Here is a 21,026-nt window from a genome sequence, read left to right as displayed (position 1 = left end):
CACCAAGCCGGTTACTTATTTAAAGTTTTGTTTTTAAATGCTGCGATTTAAATGCCGTGCAAATAATATAGCTATATATTCGAAAATAATTTAAATTAAAAAAATCCTCTTAAGGTCATATTGTTAAAAAGCTGTTAAGTTTTAAAATTATGAAAAAGAAAACGATTTTCTCAAATTAATAGACTAAAATAAAACAATAACTCAAAATAACACATTCGCGTGAATTTTCAATGTTTATCTTTGTATATTGATAGGAATCCTCGTACGTAATTTCTTTTCTGTGTATTACATTTGAAGCCTAACACGACCTACTTATACTCTTTTTAATTACATTACATTTTGTTAATCAATAATTACCCAATTTAAAGTTTTGTTTTAAACTTCTACTCATAGAGTTTCATTAAATATTTGAGTGATTTAGCAGTTCTATCATCTATCCAGTAATAAAAAATGTTTTTTTGAAATTTAGGAAATCATTCCTTCAATTGAACCAAATTTTGATTTGAATTCCTATGGTGAATCCTACGGGGATATAATATAGTATATATATATATATATATATATATTGAAATTCTTTGAATTTATTTAATTTTACGTGAGAATTTAGATGAACAAACTTGGTTATATATAATATATAAAACAATTCTTCAAGAAAATAATAAATAAATAATACTCTTGTTCCTATTCAGGGAATTTTTGTTCTTAATCTAGCTAAGCATCGCTTATAATTTTACAAGGGTACAAAAATATAATCGGTTGGTTCATCACTAAAAGACGAATTGCTCGTTGGACAAATACACTGTATCTCGCATGAAAAGTAACATTGCTCTGGCATTGAATTAACAAAACGTATTTCTGCAAACTGCAAGCCTTATTTGTTTCAATATCGAGAATCTTTATGTGCAACATCAAAACGTTGAAGATGTAGAAAAGCAACTGCTTCTACTGGTATTCATTTATATTAACAATTTTAATTGTTAGATTGAGATTAGAGGGCTTTTATGAGATAAGATAATTACCAGTTGACCACTAATTCAATACAACTTAGAGAAAGTTTAAGTTATTCTTCGGTTAATTACCAGTGCTTATCGCGCGACGTAACCAATGAAAAACTGCACGATGACTTCAAAATTGCACTGATCGATTGTGTTATTCAATATTTCTCTGTAAAATATGGAACAAGACTTCCACATCAATATGGAAGCAATAGCACTACTAGATAACGCGTGGGAGTGTTAACATTAGCGTTGGGAACTATCGACTGAAAAGAGTCGAATCAGTCGATAGTCGCAAAACAGTCGAAACAGTCGAAAAGTCAGAAAATTAGCGACTGAATATAGTAATTACTCCCTTCAGTGAAATGCATGGTTTGACTGTTTTTTCCATTTTTGGTTAAGTCAGCCGAAGATGTACGAATTCTTTCCTGTATTAATAGTGAGAGAGCAAAGGACGCAGATAATTGCACGGGGCAGATTATTTAAAAGTGCTATTTTTTTTTAAAGAATATGAAAGAAATAGTTACTGAAGAATATTACCATGTAATTAATAATTTCATTTTAAAGGAAGTAGAATTATTTTTATATTTGAATGTTCTGTGTATCTATAATAATGAATGGAATAATGACCCCAAAATGTTTTATGGTATTTTAATAATATTATCATGCCAGAGCATTTTAAATAAAATAAATATCTAATTTATTATTGATCAGAAGTATTTTAAATAGAAGACGTTTACAGAACTAATTTCACTATTCAAAAATATTATCGTGTTCGGCTTTTCTCTCATGATGCGATTTCTTCGGTTGTTAATAATTTGGCCAGATAGATGTTACAAGTATAGCAGAATATTTTAAAGGTAACTGATGTAATTCATGTAATATTTTATGAGATTGCCAAAATTCTGATAGGTTTTCGAAACGCCCAATAAGTGGCATTTCCAAATACTGCTTAATTTGTAAAGTTGTTGTAGTACCTGCTGTTATTATTTCTTTCATTCTACCTAGTTTTTTTATCAAAATGTCTTTAGATGTAATACATTCTTAGTCAGTTTTTGTGTTTTGGATTTCGAGTTGTAGTACTGTATTTGTATTTTTTGGAGTTAGAATGAAAGATATCTCTTTTGTGCAATATCAAATACTGATTTGGATATCGAATACATCGAGGATATAAAAGGATAGTTTTTCATTGATGACATCTAATTTAAACTAGCAGAATTTCAGGATTCTCTTTCAAAATATTCTCAAACCATGGAACGTTTCGCTGAATGCATCAGTCTACTGAAAAATTGTATAATAATAAAAATAGATTAAAAAAAAAGATTTATCTATCTTACCTGCTGATGAAATAAACCTTAAACAAGAAGTGTTGCCACCATCATTATATTGTTGTATTTTTAATAACCAAGAAAATAAAAGTTAAATATTAAAGAAGAATTTTCCTATCAGAAAATTTATTTATTAGAAATGTTTAGTATAAATTTGAATATAGTTTATCACCTCTTTAGGGTTAATATTTTTTTGCGAAATTTAACTTTCGAATATAAATTTAATTTTTACGAAAGTTTGGACAATCAAAAACTTGATCAAAAATCGAGAGTTCGAAACGAAAAAGTTAACCAAAAAAATATTACCTCTTATTGCCTTAAAACTAGTCAAAAGTACTTTATGAGTATGAACAACATTTTAAACAAACACTACATTTGAAGAGATTTCTTCGTCCGTCTTGAAACTATGATTTACTTTTATTTCTAACCGTTTGGCCGTTATCGCCCGACCAATAAACAAATATTTTTCTGATTACAGCCCGGCACGTTCGCAACATCGAATCCAATGGCATATCGGTCCTGAACGGGGCCGATTTTAATCAAGGTAAGTCGTAAAAATAGCTACGTTCATAACGGTGGAAACTGCAACACAACGACTTCCGAGTTTCGCTACGTGGGCGACGACATTCCCGCGAGTGGAACGAGGACGGCAGATACGTCCGACGTTTTTATATTGTAGCCGGAACCGATATCATTTTTATTTCGATACCGTTTTATTAGGATTGGTCGAAGATGGTGATCTAGAGGGTGATCCTCACAATGTAACCTGTAAAGCTCTAACGATGCTATCAATATAAAAGTTTAAATGGCAACATTTTGAATTCAAAATATATAGATGTAATTATCTATGTGGCGTTGCCATAATTTTTAAATTTTGTGAAATTGTATTTTTTAGAACTATTCTTAATACTGAAACAAAATGATTTTAACTGTGGTTAAATTTAGTATCATTAATGCTTGTATCCCATTACTATATCCATTATTAGAACAATATTACAATTTAGACATTATAAGAGAAAAATTTGACACGTGTCTCCGCTTGTGACACGTGTAGTATGTTCCACCCAACAACTAATAAGACATCTTGAACTATTGCTTCACTAATCACAACTGAATTAGATTCACGGTGATTATCACGGCTGAGTGATCAAACGTTAATGAACCTAGATTTTCACGATCTGTTGGTATCATCATCATACCATGATGATTGGTATTTAGCCCTTATATCATAGCTCTCTCTATGTCTTATTCAAAATAGTCTTTTGAAGTAAATAAACCTATGCTTCATCGATCTCTATGTTGTGATCAGTATCTATCTAGTGTTCTGTCAAAGTTGAGTGAGCCGTGCACCTATATCTCACCTATCGTTGAAGTTTTTCTTCTGTATACTTACCTTATCTTCCTCTCACTTAGCTTTGGAGTTAAAAAAAAACTTCTTTAAAGAATTCTCTTTACATCTTATATATAATTGCGTACAAAATGTCTCTTGTTCCTAGAAGAAACTAAAGTACTACTAAGGGAAACTGTTTCTTTCATAACTTTTTGTATTTACCTTTTATAGTAGGCGAACATTGGATACCATGACTAATTTGGATTATTTTTTCGGAAAGTATCGATACGTCTAAAATGGTTAAACACCTAGTTCAGAGAGATGAGGGCTCTATAAATCAAAGAAACTATAATATTTGGGGTCCCTATATCCTAGAATTATTATTATCCTAAATTATTCACGATCTTCATGGGGAATTGGATATTTGGATGTTGAGAATACAGGTAAATCAACAACTGGCTGGATTTTTTTTGATTAATATGATCACAAATGCATAACTTTATTTTAAATGATAAAGGGATCATCCGCATGTGACAGGGTCCGAGGCTGTGGAATACGAATTGTTAATATCTGCTCAGAATAGAAGCTGAAGGTGTGACGTTTGACGAGTCTGTGGATTAAATTTGGAATTTTTAGATAACTATATATAGTCTATCCAACAAAACAGCCAATGCACGTCATCACAATTTATGACTTCAGCACGTCGTAATATTTCCACGTGAAATCTGGCTTTTGGTTTACAACACTTGCCGATTTATAAGCTTTAATTATTATCATTAACTTTTTGATTTTTGAAATTGTATACATCTGACAACAGGTTCGACTAATACCAACACAAATCGAATTGTACAGATTCGGTTACATGTTTAAACGAATCAGCTGATTTTGCTACTTTCAACTAAAAATTAAAAGGAAAAATCCGCAATTTGGCAGTATATTCGACGTCATGTATGATATGCACTGGTTGTTTAATTGGAAGATGTATATGAGCAGTTTCTACTTCTTTTGAGCTGTACTTCTGTAGCAAAGATGTATCCTGTCAATTATTCGAATTTGGATTCAGCTAACATTGTTGATTCGTGAGTTTTTGTATTTTAGAAGACTTTAGAGGATATATCGAATCTCGTTCTTTCGGATCCTGACTATCTGTCCGATCTTTAGCGTGTCTGGAAGAATTAACTGAGATCTAAATCATTTTCGAAAATATTTGATATTGGCTTTTTCTCCACTGTAATTCTCTAATTGGCCAATTTAAAGGAAACTTGCAGAAAATATACATTGAAGGTATTTCTGAATGAAACTAATGCGCAGAAATGATTGTGTAGGGGTTTCTTAAGATTTCTTTCTAAAACGATCACTTCTATTTTATCATTCAAGGCCTCTAGCAATTGGTCTTGCATGAAACTGTCATCAAGATAGGCATCAACCAATTGTGTTCGGCTACTTTATTTTACTTATGTTTTAACTACATGTCTAGTCCAATTTATTTTAAGATAAATAGTTTAGTTTAACATGTTATTTATTATTCTGTTAATATGTTGATTTTTAATCACTGTATTAAGATAGCCGATGAAGATGCATGTCGAAATGACAATACTTTATCAAAATCAAAATTAATGCTCGTTAGTCCCCCAATTTCATTTGTTATTTTGCTCTATTATTTTATGCTTAATAATGAATAATTACCGTATAAGGAACAACAGCAACCCATACATTGTTAACCAGGTGGCAATGCAACCACGAGAAGATACTGTTTCGCAGCTCTATTACGTCATTATTATGTAATTTCGAAGACGATTTTGGCGAATTCATTGCTGTCAACGGTCAGCACTAGCGAGCCATGGCTAATGTTTTTAACTGAAACTCAATGATAAGTCTTAACCACGATTTGGTGGACTAATGAATCTTGGTGTTTCTTAGCCATATATGAGTACTTATAGTATATGTACTGTAAACTAATATAGATATATACAGTATTGATACCCGATACTATATAAAGAACACTACGCAATATTTGAAAGTTTTCACCAGTTTCCAATTTTTTATACGCTCTTAACATAAGGGAACAAATGTATGCCCTTACATATATCTAATACTTTGTAAGGGTTCAGGTAAAGTTAAATAATAGCAAAGCGTTGGTCGCATTTTGCAGTTTCGTTAATGTCATAATGTCATGAAGTGGGACTTTTATAACAACAGAAAGTTCAGCTGAATGCAACAACGAGCGAGGGTCCTGTTCTGAAAATGTCTCTCAATGGCAATATCTACGAAACTATCAAGATAACTGTCTTTGAGCTTGCTTGTTAAATTTTATTCATTATTTTTTATATTTTATTGTTTACTACAAAATTTGGAAAATACGTGAAGTAATCTTTTGAATGAAATGTGAGTAGGAAGCAAATTTGAATAGAATATTTTAGCATTAATTTAATATGTTTTATAAATTAAAAAATTATATAACTGCTTTCAATTGTTGGTAAATAAAGGTACCATACACACGCTATAATGTACAAATAAGTCATGATGAACAAATAATCTTTGCAGCGAAGATACTGCGGTAAATAATTAATCACTAAATGACTATTTATTTTTCAAATATTCAAAGTTAGGTTAAATAAAAACATTTTATAATATTATAAACTTACAAATTAAAAAGTTTAGTCAGGAAAGTGCTGTCCATCACTATCCGCGTATAGAATATTCGTGTTATGTAGAGATGGAGGATAAACTACATAGTGTCCTTCTTGAAGCCTTCCAGATTATTTTAAACAATGGAAAACGGCTTATTATAAGCGACAATTGATCAGGAATAATATAAATGTCCAAACATTTCTTACAATAATTTTCCTTAATCAACTTTGGACAAAAATATCAAAAAGAATTCATCGAATTCTTGTTATGAATTCTCTTTTATGCCTTCTGTCAGTACTAAACTGGATCACGATCTGGTATATAAAATTTTACAAGACAAATGAGAATGAGACTATATCAGGTGAATTTGATGCTCTGATGGTTGTTCGATAATATTTAGAGTTTTTGACCAAAAATTCCTTCACAAGGTGAACATTGTGAAATAGTATATTGAAGTGAATCAAAAGCCAAAGGTTTTCTTTATATAAGTTCGTTTTTAGGGCTTTCTTAGGGTTTAAATGGAGATTTTCCGTCATGAGTTCTTTCGAATCGACAGATCTTATCATATCTTCATAAGAAGTGAAATATTCCTCAGGTGGGTCATGGCTCTTATATCGAAACAAGTATTAACCAGAGGGAGCAAGGTCTGGAGGATAAGTTTACCGGGTTTGCAACATGTGGTCGAGTTTTTTTCGCATAGTTCTCGGTATCAATTGTAGTCGATAGCGATCCTCATTGACGGTTTAGTTAGATTGTAACAGATCATAGTGTACCATCATCAACCTGATCCTGATTAGATTGGAGCTATGGATATCAAGCTATGCCCTACAGGCTATACCACCAGGTCTCTATGTTTTATTTGCTTCAAATTATGCTGGCCAACGAAGGACAACGAATGAGTTTTGACGTTGGATACCGAACTTTCGGTGACCTTTCATGAAACGTACATATTACATATGTTGTTAAGAGTAAACGTTCCTTGGACGTGAATTCATATATTTCAACGGCGGCTGCGATTATACTGTACCGTCCACGCCGCATTCGTCGATTCCATTCATTTCTATTAATTTTACCGACACTCTACGGATTGCAAGTAAATGCCAACAAACCTTCGTTAGCCTTCGTCAAAGTCATCTAGAAATATTCCAACCAATCCATTCGTAGGCTTTCGTTGACCCGGTCTGTACGCAGTTTTATCGCAATTGGTCTACTTTTCATCGGCAGTAACAATACGATTCTAAAAACTTTTCCAATTGTGCCATTGAAGCAATATTACACACATTACCAACATGCCTTTAAGTGTATATCTGTTTATTTTCATATGGCACAAAATGGCCAAGCTTTCAAGTAATTCTCGTGCTCTTCAAGCATTGTAGCGTTACTTTCAATAATTCTGCATATTCTTTTTAGTTTTTCTTGGATTATCACTGAGTAATGTCTTCAAATCCTCGTGTTCACATTTTTTCACAACAACAACTACACTACGAGAAGTTTATCGTCTCCTATTTTAATAAAATATATACACTTTTTAACTATTAGGAAAATATGCATATCCGAGTCATTTTGTTGTGATAGTTTTATATTATTTTCAGTTTTATCTATACACTTTTACTTATTTATTTGATTATTGTTTTGTTATTTATTATGTAAGTTTTATTGTTTCGTTGTACCTGTAGCCAGACTAATGTTTTGTTATTTTGAATTTTGCTTGCATGCGAGCCGTCCCTTTTCGTAATGTTTATAATTCTTAGTTTTACGTATATAACCACCTCTCGTTGAGTAAAATCTAAACCAAATTATTAATAATTCAGTTACAATATGTATCACTACAAAGTAACTGAATTATGGATGCTATGTTTGCATAGAGGACAATTGTGCCAACTGCGTTGAAAAAAATTAAGACCGAGTGCTTTTTGGCAGAGTCTTATTCTATATATAAATTTTTATACGAAAACTAACTACGTTTAAAAATATCATTGTAGTTTGAGTAAGCAGCATTATGCTTAATTCCGATTCCAATATTATCTGGAATAGTAGTAAAGAAAGAGTTCAGTCTTATTGATAACGTATCGGACCAATGACTTCCGCAATTTACCAGAGACTACTTTCCCGACCTTTTCAGACGAATAAACATTAGGACGTCATCTAATTTAAAAGAAAACCATATTGCTTAGTACATTTAACCCAATCAATTTATAAATTGACTAGATAAGACTTTTTATGTGAAAAAATCCGCCATAGTCCTTAATTTCGCGCCGTTAAGATCAGAGGGAAGATTAGGGGATTATCGCGCTTCCCATCGGGCGACGTTAAAGAAAGGATATCGCCATTTCCACTGCGCCCGGCATTATAGTAGACACTAGCTCCTTAATAAATCACTCGAAAATTGTTATCATCCCATTTATTTTATTTTGCTGCTGCCTTTAATCTGTTTGCTTTAATGTTTATCACCTTATTGTTGTCTTCGCTCAAGATAACGCTATATATGTTCGTCTGGTCGGTCGGAATGTGTGGCTGTCGATGCGATTATTTGGTTTGGAGTCCGAACACTCACTACTATTTTGTGGAAGGAATTCGCACGGGAACTGAAAACACTGGTTCAATAAAAACATGTTTATTTCGATATTGAATGATACGAGTGGTCGACGAGAGAATGACAAGTTATTAGGTTAGGTAAAAGAAGTACGGTAGCGCTGCGGAAGTGGTACTGTTGTTACAAGGGGGAAGAGAAAAGAAAAGAGAGCGAGATATCATCGTGGTGATCTTTTATCGCCGGGAACCGCATGTTACAAATCCACCAGCGTTGTCAACCTTTGACTTTGATGTAGGTGAATTCGTGGTGGCTTAAAGGGCTTAAAGGGTGTATGGTCGGGTTTTTCGAACACTTATTATAACTTGAGAACGACTCGATCTGGATTTTCATAGCATATAAAAATCTGGATCTGGATAGCATATAAAAAAATCTTCACTTATAAAATATTCGTGGGTTTCGTACCTGTCTAAAATAATGCGCATTTCGTCGAAACGGTAACCCCTCTTCTCAAATTAAAGAACGTATTTAAACAGAGGTATAGAATAAAGTCAGTTGAAAGAGGATTGAGATATCAAGAGTGAGCATAGAGTAATAGAGAGAAAACTTGATAGGGGCCTCTGGAGAAAAGTTTTACTTTGGATCGACATCCATATGGGGTTATATTGACCATTCAAATAATGTGATTGGTGAATTTAAATCTGTCTTATAGGTACCTGTAAGAGAAATATTTTGCTGTGAAGACATTTGAAGCTTGACACGTGACTTTACTATTAAATAAAAAGCAATTTAATTTCATTATTAAATGTATTAAGTAAAAGTGTATGACTGCAATAATTATAATCTGTAAAAATAAATAAATAAATAAATAAATAAATAAATATATATATATATATATATATATATATATATATATATATATATATATAAATTTTTTATAAATTTTGTATAAAATATAACCAAAACGTAAACATAAATATATCTAAAAAATCATAAACAAAGATATTTTCAAACAAATCAAAATTATTTCTTTTGTCTTTTTCCTTTCTCTTTTTATATTTATTTAGTGCCATCAATTTAATGCGACATATTAGAGCTCTGTCTGTTATTTTCTTATACTAAAAGCAAACTTTGAGTGAAAAATATGTTATATACATTATCGACGTGGCAATATCGCGCGATAAAATAAAACAGATAGCTCAAAGACATACTAACAGTATAATAAAACAATTTTATGGGATATGAGATATTGCCTTGCCTCGTTTGTTCATACAGGGCCATCTGGAGTTGAAGGTACAAAGTCAAGTTGTAATTTTTCGACTCTCGGAAATACATCCCCCGTTGGTATTGAATATACTGATGATGAGCACTTCAAAATATTTCTGAAACATACCAGCCGAATAATGTATATTCCTGAATCCAGTTAAGTAGTCTTATGCCAATATATTTACTCGGATTATTTCACTTTTTTTTTCTTTAATGCAATGAGGTGGTTCAAAGTAGTTATTCAATTTTTAATTGATGGCACTTCAAAAATGCAAATAAAAGTAGCGACATCTATATGTTGGACGTCGCGAAATATTTCCCAAAATTTCCTATAAAGTTAAATCTCTATTTCTGTGTGCAAATAAATTAATTAAAAAGAAACGACTGTTAAATCTATTGGTCTGAGGTTTACTTCGCGAAAGTTGGGTGTGATTTGTTTTGACTTTTTTGTGTGAGTATTATTATTAATTATTATTAATAATACCGCTACCAAGAAGATTTAATCGCTCTCAGCGACGCCGTAATGCAGTTAGGTTACGGAATATTACGAACCAATTATCTGCTAAAGTACGACAAAGTGCACGAGAAGAGCACCGTTTTGGTATGGTACGAATTAGATCCCTACTTCGTGCTTCTCAAACACAAGAGCAAGGAGAGGCAGCTCGTGAAACAGCTAGATTAGAAACGAGAAATCGTAGAGCTTTTCGAATGGATCAACAACGAGAAAATCTTGGAAGTGTTGATTTGAATCAAGCAGCACAATTGACTACAGCTCGAATCCTTTCGTTTGTACTGCTTTAATGGACATAGTTTGCAAGTATTGTGGTACATTAAGAAACGCCTCGATTTTGCTGCATTAATGGCAAAGTGAAACGTCCATTATCGGTTCCGCCACCAGAGCCATTACAATCCTTGCTCCGTGGCGAAACATCAGAAACACGACATTTAACAGCGAACACTCATAAGTACAATAACTGTTTTTAAATGACTTTGTTTGGAACAGTCCGGATTTAATCCAACATTTAAGGTAATTTCCGTTGAAGAGTAAATGTTCATTTTTTACTATGATAAAAACATTTCAAAACTGAAGGCGGCCTCGGTAATCATCATGCTTCGAAATCTAAACCAATCAAAACTATACAATGTAGAGCGCTTGGTGATAAGGAAACTGACGAGTAATATGATACACGCAACCATACTATAATGGAAAATTTAAAGATGAGTTAGTTCTCATTGCGAGGATTCCGATGATCCTGTCATGTCATAACAATTATCAAATCACAAGGCCAATACTTGTCTGTTTGTGGTCTCAACTTAGAAAATTTATGTTTTTCTTATGGTCAATTGTAGGTGGAATGTTCACCTGTCGGCAAACCATCCGCTCTATTTGTTCTTGCGCCTGATGAAAAAACAAAAATTTTTTGTACTTTTTATACTTATTGTGTTATTATCCTAATGAAGTACTGAACTTAATATTTATTTTATTTTAATTGTATTAATTCCATAAAATTATAAATTTAGTTCAGTTAATAACTAACACGACATTCATTAACTGTTAGGCGGTATGAAATTTGCCAGGTCAGCTAGTTATTAACGTAATAATATTAACTAATTCGGCCTAGAAAAATTTAAGATATATGCCTTCAATTCCTCTCTTTAGAGGTAACATTGTTCATAAATATTATTATTCCATTATACCAACAAACCGAAGATTTAAAGAATATGTGTGGTATAACAAAATAATGGCTTTGCTAGGAAAACTGTATTAAAATTAAATGGCTAACTATTGCTGATCAATATATTAGAAGTACTGATAAAAAAATATGCAATAAAACATTCAGATCAAGAAAATCACATGGAAATATAAATATAAAGAACTGGACCTTTCCATATAATAGATGATTGGATTTATTTATAAATACCTAAATAATGTGTAAAGTTAAAAGGACCCATAGCAAAATCATTCAAAAGAAAACATAACATGGACATTTATAATGTAAACGCACGCAAAACGTTGTGTTAACCACAAATCAGGTCAGAATTGTTGAAAATACCCTGTCAAATATAACATTTTGAAATTTCGAACCACTAAAACTTTGTCACTTCTAATCATTTAGTCATTTTCTATATATTCTAGCAGTATATATGCTCTGAATAAGCTTTAATGATCCGACGAGATCTTCCATGGTGAAAGTTTTAACGAGTCTACTTTCTCTTTCTAGCCCTAACCATATTTTCCCAGCATGTTACGCCGCCTTCTGATTAGGTAACTACGGTAATGAAGTTATCTGGAAAGAAAATGGCGGGAAATCATGCCATAGGGAAATGAAAATTATGTCTTGTCGATGCGCTAAGATTCTTCTCGAAAATTAAGTAGAATTAAACATTTATTTAAGGTTTCTACTACTGGCATATATACAATAAGATATAAGGATATATTGGAGAAAATAAAGTTTTTTTGATAATATAAAGCGGATGATTACTCAGTACTTCGCTGTTGATTTCCTTTAAATTCTTCATCTCCTTCCAGCTTTACATTAATGGAAAATATTTTACCACTTTAGGGGTTTTGGATATTTCAACCAAACATTTAATTTGCGCAGAAGTATGCGAGGAAATAATTTAATCCTTATTGGATAAATATGTCCAACGATAAACTCACAATTTATCTTATCTTCAGATTTCATATTGTGATTACTTTTTGTTACTATTGTCCACCTTGGTCATAGCTTCTTTTTATGATATATTTTATTCGTTGCTTATTTTACTTTATTTTATTTTTATTTACCTTATTACACTTAATTTATTTTGATCTGGTTATATTATTTCTTTCATAAATGGGACATATTATATTAGGTGTATGCATCTGATAACCGATATATATACTGGTAAAAATGCAAAGTCGCTATATAAACAACTACTAAGCAACCAAATTTAATGGCTTGTAGGGTCAGAAAGCTCGAGGACAATTATATGTAAGATTTCTAGGAGGAAAAGCCTGCTCAAATTATCAAAGAACAATAAGACATCTTAACAGGTCAATTGAAATGTCCCCGGTCTGACTCATAGATGACGCTATTATAAATAAAACCATGCGTTTTTTAGTTAGTCCTAGTCCTCAAAAGATGCGTGTGTAAATTTGACACCTGTCGGAGCATTTGTTTGTGAATTATAGCATTATGAGTGAAGCAACTTTTGATGTTGTCAAAACAATGGATAAAAATGAATTTCGCGTGTTGATAAAATATAGCTTTTTGAAAGGAAAAATTACAGTTGAAGCAAAAACTTGGCTTGACGCCGAATTTCTGGACACTGCCCCAGGAAAATCAACCATCAGGAATTGGTATGCTAAGTTTAGACATGGTGAAATGAGCACCGAAGACGGTGAACGCAGTGGACTCCAAAAAAAAGAGGTTGTTACCGAAGAAAACATTGAAAAAATCCACAAAAAGATTTTGAAGGACCGTAAATTGAAACTGAATGAAAAGGCAGACGCTCCAAAGATATCAACTGAATGTGTATGTCATATCATTCATGAATCTTCGGGTATGAGAGAGCTCTGTTGAAAGTGGGTGCCGCACGAGCTCACTTTTAACCTGACCAGAAACAACGACGAGTTAATGATTCGGAGCAATGTTTGAAGATGATCAAGCGTAATAAACCCGAGTCGATATGTGACAATGGATGAAACATGGCTCCATCATTTCACTTCGAAGTCCAATCGACAGTCATCCGAGTGATCTGCACAGGAGGAACCCGCTCCAAAGCGTGGGAAAACGCAACGGCTGGCTGGCAAGTTTATGGCGTCTGTATTTTGGGATGCGCATGGAATAATTTCCATTGACTACCTTGAAAAAGGAAGGACCATCAACAGTGACTACTACATAGCATTATTGGACCATTTGAATACACTACATCACCGAAAAACTGTCGCATTTGAAGAAAAAGAAAGTGCTGCTTCACCAAGACAATACACCGTGTCATAAGTTAGTGAAAACAATGGCAAAAATCCATGAACTGGGCTTCGAATTGCTTCCTCATCCACCGTATTCTCCAGATCTGGCCCCCAGCGACTATTTCCTGTCCTCAGATTTCAAAATAATGCTCGCTGGGAAGAAATTTTCGCTGAAACTGAGGCCTATTTTGAAACAAAGGACAAATGGTACTACAAAACTGTATTAAAAAGTTGGACGATCGCTATAATCAGTCTATCACAATTGAAGGGAATTATGTTGAATAAAAAAAACTAATCTTGCCAAGAAAATGTATCTATGGTAGGCTGGGAAATTTTCAATTGATTTGTTAGCATTTGGTGAATGAATTATTTTCAGATGTATCGTGTCGTTGATACAGTCATTGACATTTTTAAATCTCATTTAAAACCGTTTCAACATCACGATAGTTCATTGTCACTGACGATGAAAATTTCATTAAGTGCAAAAAGATATTGGTTAGTCTAGGAGAGCCATTCACATGATAGAAACTTGTCGTTCATATCATGGTACCAGAATATTATGATTTTATATGAGCTGCAAAAACAGAATGAAATTGTTGCAGAAATCTATCGGCGTCAATTGTTGAACAAAAGGTAGCAATAGCTCTTTCTTGGCAACATAAAGATGCCTTGACTGGCACACGGTTTCCAAATAATGAGTTCAAAAATGGATATTCGTTCCAAACCAACATCGTTGATTCGACACTGTATCAACATGTTACCAAAAAGTTGGGAAAAGGTTTCAGGATATAATGTAAAATATATTTATAAACACATTTTCTATCAATTTTCACCAGTAAATGCCTTCTTGAAGTGAAAAAAGTATCAGAATACATGTAAGAATCTAATACACTTATACGTTACTAGTTTTATATAAGTGCTTTGTTATAATTTGTTGTTTTCAAATATAAATACGAGTACAACTTTACCATAAGTAATACTTATAGTAAAACAAGCGAAGCTTTTAGTTTTTTTTTTGAGACAGATTATACCTGAAATACAACAGTTTGTTAAGCCGTGAATATTATGCAATGAGATAGAGTTATTAAATTAGTTACTAGTGCATTAATCTCTTATTTTTAGGATTAATTATAGGTATTGCAACATTATAATATAACAAGTATTGTGAGGCGGATTGATTAATGGCCAGTTAATAGACTTTATACTGAAGAGGTTCGTAGTTCAAGGTTAGCATTACAACCACCCGATATTAACCCTAGTTGATAAAAAGTAGTGTCTGAATTATAAGAAATGGATAAGTCGTTGGGGCAATATTTTAAGTACCTTCCATACAATAATATGCACCAAATTATTTTTAATATTTTACTCAATATTATTACGAGCATTTAACCGAAGCTCAAGAGAAATCCAATAGCTCTGAGAAGATTTCATTGAAACTGTAGGTAACAGCCAGCGTTCATTAAAAGTTCCACACTATTCGATAACTTCTTCGCAAGGCGATTTTGTTTCCATCGAAGCTAACGACATGGTCGTTACGGACCATTTTAATTTGGATAAGGGCTATAGGATAGATAGGACTGCCAAACAGTAATTTATAGTTAAAGTTCGAGTATTATCTAGATCGAGAAGAATACGAAACTCTAGTATTAGTTTAACATTTTTGTTCTGGCTATGGGCAGAATAGGGAAAGTTCAGCCAAAGGGATATAGTTTAATCTGAAACAATTTTAGTCTAAATTATATAACAAATCAAATTGTAAAAGAAATAGCTTCAGACAAATGTACTATTTAATTTCACTCAATAAGTATTTATTTTTATTTTGGAATTAGGAAAATTTTCTCCACTATAATTTTTCAAAATAATGCTTGAATCAAGATTAAATTCCCATATGCTTTATTGGAAGAATAGTACAGAAATCATGAGGTCCTATCAACATTGATGTCATCTGGCTGTTGGACCAGAAATATATTAACTGATGCGTTATATCTCCTATACTATGACGCTTCATTCAATTTATTAAACTAAAAATGAATTAATTGGAGATAATGCAGATATTGTGTTAAAATATTGCATAAAATAAAAAATCTCAAATATAATTAAGATATCATAGAATGGAATCAATATGTAGCAAGCCTGCTAAACTTCAATCAACAGATACATAAGACAGAAATATAAGCAGATGCTTAAAATAAACAAATACGTGCTTTATATATATATTCTGATTTTTTTCACTTTAAGATTATTTTTATTGAGAAAAATTAGTACCAGAGTTAGTAACTATATATTAACAATAATATCAAATATTCATATTCCCAATACGTCATATTTTGCAACTTTTCTCCGTTTGGAAATATAGCGATGTCGTGACAACAGAACGATATTGGGTTGCCAGTGATCCTTCCGGTTGAATATTCGACCATACTTTATCCCTCAGTGACAATCAGAAGTTGATATGCCTGATGAATGCGCTGGGTGAGATAGAAATTCCTATACAAGTTTCAACAGTCTATCTTTCGCAACTCTTGTAACGTGTGATCAAATGTTGTTATGCAAGAGGATGATCTTGCATCTGTCGCTCGCTATTGTTGGTCTTTTATAATACTACGTTATTCCATTCATTTAAATGATGCCGAGTATCTGCAATAATAGTTTCATTAGGTTTTACATGTTGCTGACACTTAGAGAAATATCAAAACAATCGAATTTAACAGTTAGGTTAGGCTTTTTAATAGTTGCTTACATTGAGGCTTCGTATTTTATCTATAGATATCGTTGACCAACATATTTGAAATACCTAATATATTCATACAATTTTACACAACTTCGATCTATTTGAATCAATATTTACTAAAGCTCTTGTCAAATGTTCCCTATATAGAATTATTATGAAATACATTTTTGACCATTAAAATCGTTAAACGATATATTGTGTAAAAGGTATGGTCAACATTTATATTTCATCAAGAAATATATATTTTTAAAATAATATACCCCTTAAGAAACCTATTTTTGAAAACAAATACTGAAATATAAAAAGCAACAATATAAAGTTTTTCCTCTTTAGTACAATATGTTGGAATACCTCTACTGAGAAAACATTAATATTTAAAATATATACTAACTTATCTCGTTATTTTAAAGCCTCATTAGCGAACCATTAGCGAATGATCAATTTAGAAATCACCCAAATCATCATGATTACTGACATGACTGGGATCATCTTTCTAGGATTATGCGCAGTCGCAATTATAAGCATTGACAAAAATAAATTTACGATCATGCCCTCGACTATCGCAAGAGTAGGACGACCATCCTGTCGCCTCTACCACTGGACCAATCAAGCTGGCGTCTATATTCTTATTTACTTAATAACATTTAAGACGTATGTCATGAATACATTCTTACATTGGATATCACGTCGTTATTAATACCAAAGCAAATCGATAACTTAAATGTTTTACGAAGATACAATGGTTATCTTTTGTTCACCTGAATTAATAAGAAAATATTATTTTTTTAGTTTGAATCGACATTATGTATGTAATCTCTTCTGTATCACTACTAATTAATTTTGATCTTTTAATTTTGAAACACTTTGTTATAGTACTAAAACAATACTAAAAAGTGAGTTATTCTGACAGACAAATTGAAATTATTTCTCAAAAAGGATATAAATAATTAAAGTATATATTTGCTATATGTTACAAGAACATGTTCTTAGAAATGATTATTTCAAATATATATTGTAAAGAAACTATATTTACCAAAATTACTGGGACTCAGACATGTTATAACTCCAATTACGTAGAGTTCTACGAATTCCTGAAGGTGTTAATCTGATATAAAGCGAAGTTATTGCGAATAAATTTGATCACCATGCCATAAAGGTTTGTACGTCGAAATTTTATTCTCTCCACGACGCAAATCTCGGAATTTCCACATAAGTTTATTACTGTAGTTGTTTAATCAAAATGAAATCTAACACCAGCTAGAAAATGTCGTTACGATTCGGAGGGGCTTCGCTTTCACTCGAAACTTTCTCCGTCAAAATTATAGGTCTACGAAATTCCAGACCGTTTGTTTTACTTACGTGTTAAAAAAACTCCAATAAATTCACAAATCACCGTAATTTCGACGGTTTGTGAATGTTATGCACTTATATTATTTGAAATAATGAAACGCTGTCTGAAAATATAGTTTTTTTAAGTTTGGCACTTAATTATAAAGTATACCTAAGTATAACCCTATTAAATACTGCCGAAACGAAGTTACAGCTATTCTTGTACGCTGTGAGATAAAATTACTTGTTTTTAACTGAAAGAAAAATAAAGAAACTTTTATTATCAATACTTAAACCAAATAAATCTCTCACATATACTTGTTTTTAGATTTTCTAAGTGTATATTGATTTTTTAAGGAATCATTTTTATTTATATCATTCGCATCATATATTTGTTTAAATGCTATTATCACATGTCACACCATTGTGAAGAACTTCGTTAAATGCTTGGGGAAGAAGGTGAAAAAGCATGATTATATGTCACTTCACTTAATATATAAAAAAGCTATTATTAATTATAAACTTATTCCAAAATAAGTGTAAACTATAATGAACTGGTAAATGAAAAAAAAATGAACTGGTAAATGAAAGCACCTGATGTCAGAGAGTAAAGTTATATAGAGAGCTAGTTATACGGAGCGCTTAGTTGAGCGCCGGGCATCGAGCCTATTGTGACATGTCGGTTTATTACTTGAGAGTTTTCAGTATATATGCACACTAGTTAAGAAATTGATGGAGATAAAATGACACTATACCAATTTACTTTGAAATTGCATTATTTTGACGCAAAAGTGGCTAATATCAACGATAACCTTAAGTTATAATAATGAAAACATAACTGGTGACATTTTAATGCAATAATACCTCCCTCCTGAAGAAACGAATCGATGTATATTCGTGTTACACTATTAAAACAAACACTAAACAATTTTCTTAAAACATCTAGTGCTGTATTGATCGCACTATATAACATCTTTCTCCTATATCTTATTTGATAATGTTCCTTTGATGGTCTTCTAAAATGTATCGGCTTTATCCAAATTTTTATGGTACAACTCTCTGAACCTCCAGTTTATATTGTCGTAGATTAGGTTATGAAATGGAAAAGTTTCCAAATTCAATATTCTGAAATTTCAATAAGTCACGGCTAAGCAAGTCCTCCTGTGGTTCTTGATTCCTTTTGCACGCCAGATATATTCTCACTAGATCGATCCTCCATGGACTAGAGGTGTTTTTCAAAACAAAGATATTTCAAATTCCCATAGTTCATAGCTAGGAGAATTACTTAAGTGCATGATTTTTTACTTATTTATTATTTTAAGTTTTTTTTCATCCTTCAGTGGTAAGTATGTACTTTCGTCACTATAATAGGGAAGAAAGTTAAGCATTTATTCCCTGTGAGAAGTACACCCGCGTCCTCTATAACGACAGGAGAAAATAATTTCTTAAGCGTATTTATACTCGTAACTAGCGACTGTCATTAACATTGCTATCTCTGACCTTAAAAATAATCATCAATGTTGTTTTCAATGTTGTTAATCCAATGTATGTCCATGTACTTTCGACCGGTTATGAAAAAAAGCGGACACACCACACGGCCCAAAAGTTGAAATTTCGGTCCTGCTCGTCATGATTCCCGAGGCGAAGCCTAACATTCAACTTGCGGCCCTTGTGGTGTAATAGACTATTTGTGTATTTTATTACTTTTTTGGGGCACAATTATGAAGAAGTTATAAATATAGAGATTGATCTTTCATTGTCTTCAATATATATACAAACGGATACCTTTTAATAAGCTAAGAGTAATTTTAAGATAATATTAAGGGTAATAAGAAAATATTTATTTATTATTTTCTTTTATATGCATCACGTTAGTCAAAAAGCAAAACACATTAGAACCAAAATAAAACAACTATACTGGTTAGTCTGAAGATACTCTCAACTTGATCTAAAATCAAAGAGGTTGATCTATTATAATACAATTATAAAGCCAATTTGGACCTATGGGGTGCAAATATGGGGTTGCACTAAATATTCAAATCAGTTAGTCATACAGCGCTGTCAAAACAAGGTTCTTCGATTGATTACCAATGCCTATCGCTCTGTAACCAATGAAGAACTGCACGATGACCTGGAAATCAAATGGATTTGCGAAGTTGTGCAGGATTTCGCCTTGAAACACGAAAGAAGATTACTAAATCATACTAACGTGGAAGCAATACAACTGCTGGACAGCGCGCAAGATGTCAGGAGATTGAAACTAACTAACTGTGTATTATTAGTGTAAACTATAGCTATAAGTTAATAATTAATAAATAATTATAATTTTATAATTGAGGAATACATACTGATGTATTTTCTCGCACTCGTCTTGCTTGTTAATTAATCCAAGCACATAGGAAAAGTAGTAATAAGTTAATTGTAATAATAATAAAAATTAAGATTGTACTAAGTGTATCTAATAAAGATGCTATAAAAAAATTTTCTTTTATATATTTTTGAAGTCTCCTTTTACCAACTATGGGTTTATCTGGACTGGACCTACAGTTTAACGTGGGCTCCGAACCTCGGTCCTCAGCATTAAAGCCTACCGAATGGCGAGTGACTAACTTTGGAAATCATCCTAAAAGACATCCGGTCTTACCCAGCCTGGTTACTGACGTGACTGAGATCATTTTCCTTGTCGGATTTTACACTCTTGCCTAGAACATTCACAAATTTTAAACAATCACAAACATAAATTTACGACCATGCCCCAGCAGGAATCAAACCCGCGGCTATCGCAACCGTATCAGGACTCTCGCATCGCCTTTACCACTGCGCCACCAAGCCGGGAAAATATTTATTTTGTATTATTAACAAAAATATCAACTGTACATTAGTTTTTTTTGCAAAACCGAAGCAATTTAGTATGTAATCTATTCGGCTGTT

The 21,026-nt window shown here is 32.2% G+C and overlaps 1 protein-coding gene across 1 annotated transcript in view; it reads left to right on the top strand.

Moving 5' to 3' along the window:
• Window positions 1-2,663: 2,663 nt before the first annotated feature.
• Window positions 2,664-21,026, top strand: part of LOC143206600 (lachesin) — a 251,602-nt gene continuing 233,239 nt past the window's right edge. The window contains exons 1-2 of the mRNA XM_076419216.1: window positions 2,664-2,667; window positions 2,802-2,867. Coding sequence (XP_076275331.1) covers window positions 2,664-2,667; window positions 2,802-2,867 — 70 coding nt within the window. The remainder of the gene's footprint in view (window positions 2,668-2,801; window positions 2,868-21,026) is intronic.

Source organism: Rhynchophorus ferrugineus, unplaced genomic scaffold (genome assembly GCF_030347505.1).
Source record: "Rhynchophorus ferrugineus isolate W39M unplaced genomic scaffold, kcgeb_rfMv2 rfM1, whole genome shotgun sequence".
NCBI classification, from domain to species: domain Eukaryota; kingdom Metazoa; phylum Arthropoda; class Insecta; order Coleoptera; family Curculionidae; genus Rhynchophorus; species Rhynchophorus ferrugineus.
Note: the sequence above shows the minus strand (reverse complement) of the source record. Positions and strands in the feature narration are given on the sequence as shown.